This window comes from Hevea brasiliensis, chromosome 10 (genome assembly GCF_030052815.1).
Source record: "Hevea brasiliensis isolate MT/VB/25A 57/8 chromosome 10, ASM3005281v1, whole genome shotgun sequence".
NCBI lineage: Eukaryota > Viridiplantae > Streptophyta > Magnoliopsida > Malpighiales > Euphorbiaceae > Hevea > Hevea brasiliensis.
The window spans coordinates 13,215,993-13,231,452 of NC_079502.1; the positions used below are offsets into that span (position 1 = coordinate 13,215,993).

General features: G+C 33.3%; 1 protein-coding gene across 1 annotated transcript; it reads right to left on the minus strand.

The window, feature by feature from the left end:
• Positions 1–12,819: 12,819 nt before the first annotated feature.
• Positions 12,820–14,540, minus strand: LOC110670688 (exopolygalacturonase-like). Its single transcript, XM_021832813.2, has 4 exons — positions 14,375–14,540; positions 13,982–14,281; positions 13,348–13,863; positions 12,820–13,257 (listed from the first exon to the last, which is right to left on the minus strand). Exons 1-4 carry the CDS (start codon positions 14,504–14,506, stop codon positions 13,030–13,032), a joined length of 1,176 nt encoding a protein of 391 aa, XP_021688505.1. The 5' UTR covers positions 14,507–14,540; the 3' UTR covers positions 12,820–13,029.
• Positions 14,541–15,460: the final 920 nt, after the last annotated feature.

Sequence of the window (15,460 nt, forward strand, 5' to 3'; positions counted from 1 at the left end):
TTTGCATTAGAGAGCAAAAATATAATTTCATAATTTTTCATTATTGTGTTCGTACTATGTGGATTAGTTGAACAGATAATAATAATAATAATAATAATAATAATAATAATAATAATAATAATAATAATAATAATAATAATAACAATAATAATCAATTTAGACTAATTAGTCACATGGTCAAAGATTCCCTTTTTGACTAATTAGACTAAGTAGTTCAATTCAATTTTAACAGATACCGAATCAAAGCCCCCACCCAACCCACCCCAAACCCCCCCACCGATCTCTGCCCCCCCCCCCCCCTCCCCTTAAAGAAAGCTACACAAACAATTCCACCCTACATCTTGAGAAGAATCAATATTCTACACAAAATTCTGAAAAATAAATCTTAGCTTGCAAGACACTCCCATCCTTGCCAGCATCTATTTACTATCATTTTTGGATAATTTTTCTTGGGCAAAATGATTTTGAGAAGTGGGGTTTGTTCAACACTTTCTGCATATATTCACTTATAAAAGCCTAACTCTAGACCTAACTTCTTTCTTATCTTTTACAAATGCCTCAGTTCCCAAAATGCAGGATAAAGAAACCCAAAACATTAAATCTTGCGCTAAATCTTGCCTAAATAGAAGCGTGCAGTTACAATTAATTCAAAAGGTCAGCATTTCACAAATTAAAAACCTTAAAACGATAATCCGATAATGCTATAAGTAACAATAAGAATAATAATGCAAAAAAAAAAATAATAATAATAGAGGGATTGAAATTGACGTAAAGATGAGGAACTTACAAGACGTTCTGGCAGTTGCAAGTTTTGCCAAAATTCCCTACACCAAAGTGTGGCTTATCTTCTGGGAACTGGTCTAGGATAGCTTTCTCGAGTTTAGAGCCGACGACATGTAACGGCCCAGCCCACTAGTGATATTGTACGCTCTGGGCCGAAGCCCTCACGGTTTTAAAATGCGTCATTAGGGGTTACGAACCACCAACTTATAAACCCAACATCTCTCCCGTGTTTTATTGATGTGGGATTTGCTTAGGGTGTTACAATCCACCCCCCTTATGCGACTCAGCATCCTCGCTAAGGTTTGCCCCACCATCGTTCAAGGTTGCACGCGAAGCAGCTCTGATACCATAAATGTAACGGCCCAGCCCACTAGTGATATTGTCTGCTCTGGGCCGAAGCCCTCATGGTTTTAAAACGCGTCATTAGGGGTTACGAACCACCAACTTATAAACCCAGCATCTCTCCCGTGTTTTGTCGATGTGGGATTTGCCTAAGGGACCATTCTCCCCCCCTTTTGGGACTCAGCGTCCTCATTGAGGTTTGCCCCACCATCGCCCAAGAGGACACACGAGTGGCTCTGATACCACTAAATGCATGGATTGATTAGACTTAGATAGTTATTGCTCCCTCGTCGGATTCAACTAACTAATTACAGAATTTCAATCAATAAGTCTTCTCGACTATTATCTATATGTCCTATTTAGGTGTGTTTGGATTGATATTAGCGATTTATTAAGAATCAGTTTTTAAGTGTTATTATGAATCAAATTTCCATCAACAAGTGTTCAGTAAATAACACGTAGGAGGAAAACTCCAGTTTAAAAAAAAAAATTAATTCATTCATAAGGATAATATTATCCTCATAAACTTTAAAAACGAGAAAATGAATTCACAAAAAAAATTTAGATATGACGACCAACATTTTTTTTTTCAAGAATGGTATTTTATAATGGTATTAAAATTTTACAAAATTACGACCAATTGAACTGTTCTTTGTGATTTATATATCATTAATGAGGAAATTTGAATCTTATAGTTAACAATTGGTCATTAAAAGCCATAATTCTTACAGTGAAAGCACCAAAACAACACAATTTATAATGCAACATCTTCATGATACATACTTATATAATACTAGCATATACGAACATTTGCAATTGATAATAGAATACATCAGTTAACTAACATGATGCATGAATGTACAAAGGGCATTATTAAAAAAAATTCAATAATTCAATTAGAACAGTTTAAGTAAGTTCTACTCATAGTACTAGTTAACCCTTAACTGTTATGGAGCTTACTAAATTTGCTAGCACTATTGTTAGATGAACCTATACAAATGTACTATAACTTATAAGACAGCTTATCATAAATTAACTTTAATTACTTAATTAGCATAACTTAGTTCTCCTAAATATCTTAATTATCCAATAAAAAATCTAGTTGTTTCCCCTATAACCAAACCTATCCTCCCTATAAAACAAAACAAACATGGAGTCTTAGGCCCACAATAATAACCACAATGCCCATCTAGGGTCTACAAGAATCCAAAGCTAGGTCAAGGAGTCAAATTCTCTAGTTAAGGCGTTTAACTCCTTCTATAGTCCAGTCACATAAATCCAGTGCCCATAAATTATAATAATATTCCTGGAGGTACTGTGCAATATCCTCATATTATTATAATTCATTTTACATTATTGTTGCATGCCAAAAATATATTATAAATTCATTCAGTTAACCTAGTTCCTAGTTTAGGTTATATATAAAATTAGTTAAACTTGAAATTCTTAAGCAGGGCAAGTTTAGTGGCCTAACTTACCATCCACTGTTTCCATCACTATTCACACAAAGTTTGGCATCTTAACTTGTGCAAGTTCAGCTATGGAACCTAAAACTTCTAGAATTCATCATATAGTTCCCAAATTTGATTCCTAAGCATTCCAACTCAAGTCCAAGCTTTAGTCCCTTTTTAACCATATTTAACTACTTCAAACACTCAACAATTAAGATAAACATCAATAACTTAGATCTACAAGTTTACCATAGATTTAATGATATTACCTAAAACCTTGAATTCTCATTTTCCATTTTAATTTACTAATCTAACTTTAGGTTTTAAGTTACATGACTCTAACTTGTAAAATAGGAAAGGGAGAACAAAAAGAACTCACTTGAACCTTTGATTACTTCCATAAAGCACCCCTCCAAATCTCCGACATCCTGTAACAAAGGAAAGAGGAAGGAGAGGGTGAACATGCTTTTAAGAAAAAGATCTTAGAAAAGCTCTTACGATTTTGGGGTGTTAGGTTGGTTAGGAAGGGAGGAAATGAGGGAAAGGGCCCTAGAGGGAAGGGGGGGGGGGTGTTGTAACGCCCTCACCTTAAGTAGTCCGTACATTTTACTGCTCCGACGACTAATGTCTGTTCGGACAGTCAGGATGTCTGGAACTACACTTAAACTGTAATGAGTAGGCATAAATTAATGAAATAAATATCAAAAAATTAATAATATATATAGGAAAAATTTTGAGAAATAAAAATAAAATTTAGAGAATTTATTAATTAGTATAAAATAATAAAAATAACCTAATATACATTACTAAGGGCATTTTGGCCATTTCACCCCCAAAGGTGAATTTTGACCTAAATGTCAAAATAAAAAAAAATTTAGAGAATAAAATAATTAACATTAATTAAAATTTATGAAATAGATTAGGAAAATGAGAAGAGAAAAGAAAAGAAAAGAAAAGAAAGGAAAAGAAAAGAAAAGAAAGGAAAAGAAAAGAAAAAGCTTAGGAAAATTAAAAAAAAAAATTATAAATAGGCACTAGAGGACAAACTCCCACCCACTTCCATCTTCTTCCTCCATTTCTTCTCTCTCTCTTTCCCTCATTTCCTCCATTGTTGTCAAGCTTCTAAGCTTGATTTCCCAAGCTTCTAAACACCAAAACCCATAGCCCACTTTACAAAAAATACTCCTCACACTCTAAGGAAGCTATAGACACCAATTGGAAGCAAGAAATTTGAAGGTAGGGAAGCTCAAGTAAGGTTAGTGCACTAATCTCTCTTCTTCTCTTTATTAAACATGAAAAGCATGTTTAGCCAAGCATAAATATCATTAAAACAAAAAGAAAATCTTGAGGAAAGAACCCTTGAATTTTTGGCATCCATTGAACTTGATGTTTGTTGCTTTTAAGTGATGAAAAATGGTTCCATGAGATTGTGTGATGAGTTGAAATGTTTGGGTGTTTGATTGTATAGTGTTTGTGAAAATTTAAAACTTTGAAAACTAGGGTTCGTGTAAATGCTTGAGGACTTAGTGTAAATGTTAAAATTGACCTATTGAGTTGAGATTGTGGCTTATAGAAGTGTATTGCATGCAAATTGAAGTAAGGAAGTTGAAGGAATTGAGATATTGGGAGTGTTCAATTTTCTGCAGGTTTGGACTCAATTAGTCCAGTGGGTTTATTGACTCATAACTGAAAATATGTGACTCCAATTGGTATGAGGCCAATTGAAGGTGAAACTAGACTCAAAATAGTCCATTTTTCGTGTAGACACTATGCCCAAATTTTTCCAAAATCATGACCAATTCTCAGCCCAAACCTGGATGACCAAACATTGAAACCCGAAAAATGACCAAATAAACAGTACGTATTCATTTGCTAATAACTCTCTCTATACCAGTCCAAATGACCTACAATTACATCAATGGAAAGCTTAGACATAGGGCTACACTTTTCATGAAGACCACTTGACCCAGTTTTGCCTTTAACCAATTCAAATTGTTAGCACAAGTTGGGTCACTAAAACTGCCAACCCAGAAAATGACCAAATGAACAGTATGTATTCATTTGGTCATAATTCTCTCTATACTGGTCCAAATGACCTACAATTGCATCAATAGAAAGCTTAGACATAGGGCTACACTTCTCATGAAGACCACTTGACCCAGTTTTGCCTTTAACCAATTCAAATTATTAGCACAAATTGGGTCCCTAAAACTGCCAACCCAGAAAATGACCAAATGAACAGTGTGTTCATTAGGTCATAACTCTCTCTATACTGGTCCAAATGACCTAAAATTTCATCAATGGAAAGCTTAGACATACGGACTACACTTTTCATGAAGACCACTTGACCCAGTTTTGCCTTTAACCAATTCAAATTGTTAGTAGAAGTTGGGTCACTAAAACTACCAACCCAGAAAATGACCAAATGAACAATACATGTTCATTTGGTCATAACTCTCTCTATACTGGTCCAAATGACCTACAATTACATCAATGGAAAGCTTAGACATAGGGCTACACTTTTCATGAGGACCACTTGACCCAATTTTGGCTTTAACCAATTTAAATTGTTAGCATAAGTTGGGTTACTAAAACTGCTAACCCAAAAATTGTCTAAAATACTGTTCCTTTGGTATGCTTGACCAGTTTTGGCAAAAATGCCATAACTTGGTCTCCAAAGCTGCAAATCGAGTGAAACTAGTGCCAAAAGTTTAATAAGACATAGCACAACAATTTTTATGTTTTGACCAAGCTCTAGAAACCATTGCATCCTAGGGAAAATATTCGCCAAAATTCGGAATTGAAATCTGGAAAATATTAAGTTGAACGCAGAATGCCATTTGATACCCGTGTGTTCATTTGGCCATAACTCCCACTAGGAAATTCCATTTGAGATGTGCCAATATGATATGAAAACATGATACTTAGGGCTACAACATTGATTTAGACACCTTTGCTAAATTCTAAATGTAAAGACCCTAAAAGGAGGGTCAAACATACTTCCCTAAAGTTTGGTTATTGCCTTTATAGGATTAAGAGTCCAGGTTAATACATTGACTATAACTTACTATACCAAGCTTGAAAAATTATGAAATTGTACTTCGGAGTTCCTAAGGCATAGAGGAACATATCTTGTGAAGGAACCTAAGTCTAAAAATGACCATAAAATGATCAAATGACTGGTCAAATTTTATTAACCAGGAATTGTAAATTCTGGACAGCTTAGAGGCAAAGGGACTAGTTATGGTATTTTGACATAAGTTGAGTTCTATAACCCTAAATTCAGTGATTCAAAAATTGAAATTCAAGTTTAAACATAGAGGAGTAATTGTTATGAAGGAAGTGTGACTAAATAGACATTATAACCTAGTCAAATTCTTAGATAAAAATAACACATCAACATGAACCTAAAGAAAGGTTCATGGGAAAAATGCCATATATGATAATTAAAATACTCATAAGGATAATTAAATATTAAAAATGATATGAATATGTAAATTGGGACTAATATCCTATTAATATGAAATTAATGGTATCAATGAACAGTACCAAAAAATAGTAACAGTGAATAGTGCTAAAAAAATTAAAAATATTTAATTGCCCATAATATACCTAGACTTATTTATTTAGTTTGGATAAATTGGTATACCAATTAGGTACTACAAATAGCTGTACTACTTACCGAGAAAATCATGAACTGACAATATATGTCTGGTATGATTGTTCTACAGGCTATATGCCTACTTACTGGCCATTCTGTCTACTTTATTTCTGGCTTTACAAGCCTGATAGCGGGTCTTGTGCCCGACAGCTGGCCTCGTGCCTGACAGACATATACTGGATAGATATATGGCTGTCTAACCAGTATATACCCGTGCATCCAGCTTTTATAATTTGTTATAGGTTTCTTGGGCATTGATAAAAAAAAATTAATTAAAACTTAAAATATAATAAGTAATCATAAAAGATCCCGATAATGTTAATTGCTTCCAAAGAGCAATAAAAATGTAAAAGACCCAGAAATTATGATTTACAGATATTATTTCGATTGTTAAATTATTGTTATTATAAATTATGCACCACTAAGCGTTATGCTTAGCGCGTTGGTTTTCCATCGCGTAGGTACTAGAGATCAGTCCCATCAACCGCAGCAGCAACACTAGTAGTGCAGTGACAGAGCTCTAACTAGATCTGCCACTGTCCAGAGTCACCTCACCGGTCTTTTGTATTTTGTTAGGGCCCATGTATAGACTAATATTTTGATTCATTATGTCCAGTCATGATGTATTTCATTTTGGACTTGTAATTAAACTTTGAGATTGAAATGAAAACTTGTAATTTATTATCTATGAATTTCTATATGAATGCAATAGAGGATACTTCATTTTTAGATCTCATAAATAATTGTAAATGATATGATACACGAGAATATGATATGAAAATGTGTAAAATGAATATGGACATGTTAACAGGTGATCAGTGGAACCCGCCAGATGCTAATAAAACAGGGAAGGCTCTGTCCGGGTCTCTATAGAAATAAGATATATATAAAAAAAAATTTCTACACATAGAATACATGTTTTAAATGACATCAAAAGTTTACAATAAATGACATATGTTATGACTATGGCAAACACATGTATGGCTCCAAATTATCTTGTTATGTGAAAATATGGTGTTTTGTTTGTTTGGTGCCATATGTGCATTTGCATCTTAAGACTACATTAGTCCTTGGTAGTTGTAAAAATTATAATGATAATCAATATCTAAACTCTCTAATTATTAACTCTTATTCTAATATTTTTCTAACTGACATGATGATCATTCTTATTGTGAGATTAACCTGCATTCATGCTCATATGACTATTTAAGCTGTTTCTATATCAAAAATATTTTTGTTTCATTTCTAAAACTTCATAATAACAATAGTAATTTAATTTCTAAGCTTATAAGAAAATTAATTACACATTTATATCTCTTAGACATTGTACGAGGGTGAGCTAAGCTTTATAATTATAATGATTATTTGAGTTATAGATTGTGAGGATGAGCTAAGCTCTCTCTGTATCAATTTTATATTCATCTTTTTTACTAAGGGCGAGTTAAGCTCCCTATTTATGAGTTTAAATTTCGTTGTAAGTCAGGTGAGTTTTATCCTTCGTTGGGATGCCCAATTTTTGGCCCGACTCTATTCATTTATTATATTTAAAATGGGCCACCTAATAGGCCTTTTGTTGGTTTCATTACATTAAGCTTATTATGGGGGCATGGTCTTATGCTGACCCAAGTTCTAGTGTCAATCTGACCAGCAAGAAGAAGTCAGGACTTGGACCACTTAAAAAGCATGTAAACATAAAAAAAATAAAAAAAGAGTTTTAAAATTATTTGTCGAGCTTAATTTGCTTAAAACCTAAAAGTAAAAATTTGATTGATGCAACTTATTTCATAAAATATATATGTCAAATCCACGCTATCCAAATTCTTTAGAATACAAAATCCAAAAGAATAAGGGATTTTATGACAATAAAGTACTATTTTAATTGTTAATTTTGATCAACACCAAAAAAAAAAAAAGAAATCATAGCAATAGGGCAATGTTGAGTAAAATTGCGTATGCTAAATTATTTTGACAAAATTAAAAAAAAAAAATGCATACGAGGTTAGGCCTTTTATTATTGTTATACATTAAATGAAAAATGAAAATAAAATAGAATTGTACAAAAACCAACAAAATTTATTGTCATTAGTCATCACTTATTTATAGTAACATGTTGCACATGAAAATGTGATTTTACTTTCCTCTATATAAATAATAACTAATAAAATATATTATTGCATATGCTACTTTTATTCATTGACAACTGGCTGGATTCAGCTTCCCTGTAATTGTTGGCTTAACATTAGAGCATTCAGATTTTGCAGGTCCTTCAGCACCACCATATGCTATGTCGATGTAAGCAAGTTCCACACTAGTTAAAGTTAAATAAATTTGATTTACTGAATGATAGGATCAATCATCAAGCCAAATATATTATAAATGTAGTTACAATGTAAGTTACAAAATGTGAACAATAAATGGTGTGAATAATAATTGATTTTGATTTGGTTGTTAGAATATTTACATATGTGATGACTATGGAAAATGCATTTATGACTCCAAATTATCTTGTTATGTGAATACATGGTGTTTTGTTTAGTCAGTGCTATTTGTGCACTTTCATATTAGGACTACATTAGTCCTCGATAGTTGTAAAAATTATAACCATAATCAATATCTAAACTCTCTGATTGCTAACTCTTATTCCAACATTTTTCTAAGTGACATGAAGAGTGTGACACCCCTTACCCGTGTACAGTATACCCGAGTAAGTAATGCCACACGGTGTACCGGCACATTCTAATATACCTTAATTAATTTATATCATGCTTGTGAATATAAATTATGAAATATAATTTATTTTAGCCATTTATCAAAAGTATTATTTATTTGAGGTTCCGAAAATTTTAAAGAAAATCCGGCGGAGTACTGGCTAAAAATGGAGAAAACAGTTCTTCGGAACCTGTTAAAAACACTTCCAAATAATTTCCAAACAATCCCAACTTCAATTCATCAACAGAATCTCAATATCAAAATCTCAACAATTTTTTTTTTCAGTTTCAGTTCTCAATCATCATTTCTCAGGGTTCTCATATATAAACAACAATTAAATACTCAAATTTACTTCCATACATAACCATAAATCTTTATTATTTACATGAACCTCAAAATACATTACATAAATCCAAATACATATGAGAAAATAAAAATTTAGTTACAAAATGACAAAATGACACCTAGTGCCCTACCAATGCACTGCAGGTAGTGAGGTGACACGCAGGATGAACTCACCTAGTCTGCGGTCTACTGGGCTCACGATCTGTATCTCCAGTACCTACGCATGGCAAAAGCAACGCGCTAAGAAATAATGCTTAGTGGTGCAATAATATAATAAAGGAAAATAGCACAAAATAAATATGTATAGAATGTGTATGATTTATTTGTTTGGTATTGGTATATCCATCATTTCATTAACTTTGTTCACTTTTATTCATTTGGTTGCCCCAAGTAACCTACACTAGACAACTGGACTGGATAACGGGTAAACTGGCACTGGGTATCAAGTACCTCGGGCCGTCACACCATCGGTCACATATGCATCTCCCGGTGTGCAACAGAACAGCTAATAAGCTGTAAACAATATCAGGCACAAGGCCAAGTCTCAATGCAAGGTCAGAATGGCTAAAAGCCATAAAATCACGAAATGGCATATTGCCATGTGCAGTACTGCTAACTGAACCCTATTGGCATGCCAAACTATCCAAACCAATCTTGTTAGGTATACTAGGGCATTTGAAACTTTTAAATTCTTCAATTTGTGAATTTCATGTTTTGGTGTTACTATTCACCTCATTGGTCAACAAAAATGTTGACTTTTGGATAGAAAATATGTACATTGACTTTGGCACTCCCAACATACCACATTTCATGTTTAAAACTTGTTAGAATTGGTCACCATTACTATTTCTAACTTAAAACCAAGAGGGTAGAAAATTTCAGCTTTTGTAGCATAAGTTTACTGTTCCATTAAGCACTGTTGCAGTGGGAATTTGAAGAAATGACAAACATGAAAGTTGTTCCTTATTTTGTCTAGTTGAATTTCCTTTTTTGAATCACTCCATTTGGAGTTTTGTAGCTCCAGATATGGCTCAAAAACCACAGCTGGCCAGATTGCTAATCTGCAGAATTGACCATATCTATAGTAACATGAACAGTGACTGTGATTGCATTTTTGAATTGGTTCTGGCCATAATTTGGGGTAGGTTTCTTCATGAAAGTTGTTTGTCTATGTATTAACTTGTTGCTGTAAAAAGTTCAGGTCAATTGACCAAATCTACAGTGAGTTATGGCCAAATGAACAGTTACTGTTCATTTGGTCATTCTGCAGAATCAGTTGCAGGGTGTCCGGATTGGGGCCAACTTTTGGTCCTCTTGCTTTGGTCTTTTGGGCATGGTTTCTTCAGCAAAAATGTGCCATTATAAGCCTAGTTTCATTTCCAATTGGCCAAACACCAATTGGACCAACACAGCCCACGTTATGGTAGTCCAAGTGGACTGAAATTTCAGTCACCCTGCTGCTGTCCTAGGGCAGCTTACACATTCACTTTGCTATACTATTTTTCAGTCCAAATTGTGGTCAACTTACCTAAAATGGTCACTAATTGACCATTAAAATGTTCTCTAACAATTTCCTAAGCCAAGTCAATTTTTCACTTCTCAAAACCCTAATTCCCATATGAGTTTTCACAAATTCCTTATTCAACTCTTTCATTCTTTGTATATGTATATGTATACACTTTAAACATAAGCTATAGTTCACTCTAAGTCCATCAAAACAATCAGAATAATTCCTTCACAAGGGCTGCCGAAAATTCATAGTATATATACACATAATTCTTGTTCATTTTAGTTACAATTCTTACTCAATTCAAGTTACAAATCATAAAAATAAAGAGTTTTAAGTATCTAATGCACTAACCTTGAATAGGGCAGATTTTTCCCAACTCAAACTTCACTTTCTTTCTTCTTCTTAGCTGCCAAAAGGTTTTGCAAGGTTGAGTGATCAATTTTGATGAGGGGACTTAAGGGTTTTGAGTTAAGGTGAGGGAGCTTTTCAAGCTTGAATGAAGAAAAGAAATGGAGGTTTTCCCTTGGCTATGGTGCGGCTGATTTTGGGGAAGAAGAAGGCTGCTGCTTTCTTTAAATTTTTTGGCCATATTTATCTCTTTTTATTTGTTAATTGAATGTTTGTTTAAATGTGATTGGTGGTAGCTTATTAAATGACATCATCATATGTCATAATTTGCTTTTTATTTCATTTTTCTTTTCTTTTCTCCACTACTCATTTCCAATTTAATTTCTAGTAATGTTTATTCATATTTTAGATCATAATAATTATTTACTCAACTGGACAAGTCGGTCAAAAATCACCTCTGAAGGCGAAATGACCAAAATGCCCTCCGTTTGGCTTAACGGGTCAAAATTGTCTTTACCGATTGAAAAATTTTTCTAGGTATTTTCTTGGCATTCTAATGCCATGGGAACCTCAATGACCCTTCTCTGGAGTCCCAAAAATTATTTTATGAATTTTTCCCCGGGTCTAGGGCTCCTCGTTGCGAGAACCGCAACTTCCCTCTGGTTACCCATCGCTAGGGCACCGGCTCGTTTAACTTGGTTGTATTTTATTTCTAAAATTTTTACCAAATTTTTCTTATTAATATTTGAGTTAATTATGGTCCCTCACTTTAGTTTAAATATTTTTCCGGACATTCTAGCTGTCCGGACCGACACTGGTCACCGGAACAGCAGAATGTACGGAGTTGTTGCCGGGAGGGTGTTACAACGAGCATTTTTATTGTGAGATTACCCTACATTCATACTCATATGATTGTTTATGCTATTTTTGTATTAAAAATATTTTTATTTCATTTCTAGAACTTCACAATAACTATGGTAATTTAATTTCTATGCTATAAGAAAATTAATTACATATTTATATCTCCCAAACATTGTACAAAGTTAAGCTAAGCTCTATAATTATAATGATTATTTGAGTTATAGATTGTAAGGATGAGCTAAGCTCCCTCATTATGGATTTTATTATTGTCTTATGTACTGAGGGCGAGTTGAGCTCTCCATTTGTGACTTTAAATTTGGTTTTAAGTTGGGTGAGTTCTATCCTTCATTAGGATGCCCGATTCATGGCCTGACTCTAATCATTTATTATCTTTGAAATGGGCCACCTAATAGGTCTTTTGATGGTTTTACTATGTTAAGCTTATTATCAGCATGGGTATATATGCTGACCAAAGTCTTAGTGCTAGGCTGACCCGCAAAAAGAACTCAGGACTTGGACTAATTAAAAAGTCTGTAAACATAGAAAAAGGGATTTTAAAATTATTGGTTGAGCTTAATTTACTTAAAACCTAAAGCAAAAATTTTTATTGATGTAACTAATTTTATAAAATATATATATCAAATATATTCCTTCCAAAGACTTTAAAGCACACAATCTAAAAGAATAAGGGATTTCATGATAATAAAGTACTATTTTTATTGTTAATTTTGATCAACGCAAAAAATCACAAAAGTAGTGCAATGTTGAGTAAAATTGCATATGCTAAATTATTTTGGCAAAATTAAAAAAAAAATGGATACAAGCTTAGAGCCTTTTGTTACTGTTAGACACTAAATGAAAAATTAAAATAAGATAGAATTAAACAAAAACCAACAAAATTTATTGTCATTAGTCACCACTTATTTGTAGTAACATGTTGCACATGAAAATGCAATTTTACTTTCCTCTCTATAGAAATGATAACTAATAAAATATATTGTTGCATGTGCTACTGTTATTCATTGACAGCCTGCTGGATTTAGCTTCCCTGTAATTGTTGGCTTAACATTAGTGCATTCAGATTTTGCTGGTCCTTCAGCACCACTATATGCTAAGTCGATGTCAGCAAGTTCCACATTTTCGCATGGGAATCCACTACTACAATCAAGTTTAACGGAAAGAGCACTTGCAGAAGTTCCCTTTATATTTTTAATGCTAACGCCACTAATCTTGACTTTTGATGGCCCCTAAAAAAACATATCAATCATAGTCAAATAGAGAAATATAAATTACCATTATCCAATACTATGAGATTTTTTTTCTTTAATGGTTAGTACCTTATCATTGCATTGCCCATATGGGCAATAATTTTGATCTATAAGGATAGGATTCGAGACATTTTCCATAGTAATATCCTCAAAATGGATATCAGATGCACTGCCACCAAATTGTGCTGGCCAAGATTTAATTCTGACACCATTCATTGTATTGGTAAGGGTGCAACCTGTAACGGTGATTCCAGAAACGGGTTCTTCATTTTCATACCTACCCAGGCTTCCTATGCTGATGCCATGACCAGGTCCACATGTAACTTTTGAAACTTTTAGATTTTGGGTTCCATCACCAATAGAGATACAATCATCACCTGTACCTATTTTTGTATCAATAATATTCACCCCCTTTGATCGTCCAATATGAATTCCATCTGTGTTAATGCTAGTTTCAGGTGCGGTAATTATAAAGCTTTGGAATGTAAAGTCTTCGCATCCCAAGACATTGACGTGAAAATTCTTGCTATTGAGAGAGGTCACATCACGGACTAGGCCTTTCTTAATGAAATTAAACCTAAAATTCTAATGAAAATTGTCAAATCAACAAAAAGCGTATTAGAAAAATTTTGTTAGAGCCATTGCAAGTCGTGGCCAATGTAAAGTAGCGAAATTTTTTAACATCATACTAAAAAGAGATTACCATAGGCATTGGCTTGCACTTTGGATCTTTGGCACAATTATTTGCTTTCCATGCACTTTCACCTTGACCATCAAAAGTTCCTTTTCCAGATATAGTGAATTCATCAACATGATCAAAATTAAACCAACCTTCCCCTTGCAAGTCTGGTGGGGCCTGCAACGTTCCTTGAACTTCAATCTCTATTCCTCCCTTGCAAGGACCTGCGACACTCACTACACCTGACAAGAATGTCCCTGTTGGAATCAAAATTTTGCTAGATCCTGTTGCTGCGCAAGCCTCTTTCCAAGCACTCAATATAGCCTGAGAGAGAGAAAGGAAAAGGAAAAATTTTAGCTAACATTAGGAAATCAAAGATAAAGTAAATGTTCACATGGAAAAAGTACATGGTCATACCTGACTTGTATCTGCTTTGCCATCAGCTACTGCTCCAAATTTTGTTATATCAAAAACAGTAGGTTGAGCTTGAACAATAGAAACATATAAGAAAAGTAGATATATTTTTGAGAAAATTGTTTTGCTATCCATTTTTTTTGTTGGTTTCGTCCTATTTTTGTCTCGTATAAAGTTTTTTCAAAGTTGAGTAGATATATCTTTCCCCACGTTGCTTTTATAAGGCTAGCAATTGCCAAATTTAACCGAATACTAGTCAAAATTTCCCCTTTTTTTAGCCTTATTTTTTTTGTTATTGCATTTGGAAATGTTGAATGTTTTAAGCTAAAAATAGATTCCTGAAATGACTAATAATACCATTATAATCAAGCACACGAAATTCAACAATCAGATTTGGTTTTCTCAATGCAAATGATTTGGTAGTGATGTCACCAAAGGTTCCCCATCTCATAATCATATTTTATGATCAATTAACCCTACCCATTTAAAGAGCTTCTTAAGACTTCCTTTTAGCTTTCATACACATGGATACCAAGAACCTAGAAGCCATGACTTACATGAGGTGAATTATAAAATCCCTGGTACCCGTATGTCAAAGACATTGTATTGCCTTTCCTGACATCCTTGTCCTTTACTTTTCATAAATAAGCTCAATGCATATATGCCTTTTCTTTTCCTTTTTTTTCATTTAATTTCTCATTAGGTACCGTTGGGTCATCCACACATATACAAGAAAACTAGTCTTTAATGAGAGGAAAAATCCTCGCTAAAAGTTAAATAGTGATCGCTAATAATATTTAATGAATATAATAGTTGATTGTTAAGTTGTTGTTATAGGGTCCGTCATTAAAAAGTCTAAGCTAGACTTTACAAAACTCGATATTAATACTAGTATTGAGAACATACTATTCGGTCATTAAATTTATAGTATTAACTATTTTAGCCTTTGTCAATGTTATTAACAAAAGAGAAAATGGTCATTAAATTTGAATTAAAAGACTATTATTTTGCAATATAATGACCTTTGATGTCATCGACAAAAATTATTGTTGATCAAAAAAATTAGTCTTTGAAAAATAGTAACAATAG

What these genes read in the sequence shown, in the direction of transcription:
- LOC110670688 (XM_021832813.2), bottom strand. Translation starts at nt 14,506, where the DNA reads ATGGATAGCAAAACAATTTTCTCAAAAATATATCTACTTTTCTTATAT. An exon ending in GCAAAGCAGATACAAGTCAG is followed by an intron (nt 14,282 to 14,374) that starts GTATGACCATGT and finishes TCTCTCTCTCAG; the next exon opens with GCTATATTGAGTGCTTGGAA. An exon ending in ATGGGCAATGCAATGATAAG is followed by an intron (nt 13,258 to 13,347) that starts GTACTAACCATT and finishes ATGTTTTTTTAG; the next exon opens with GGGCCATCAAAAGTCAAGAT.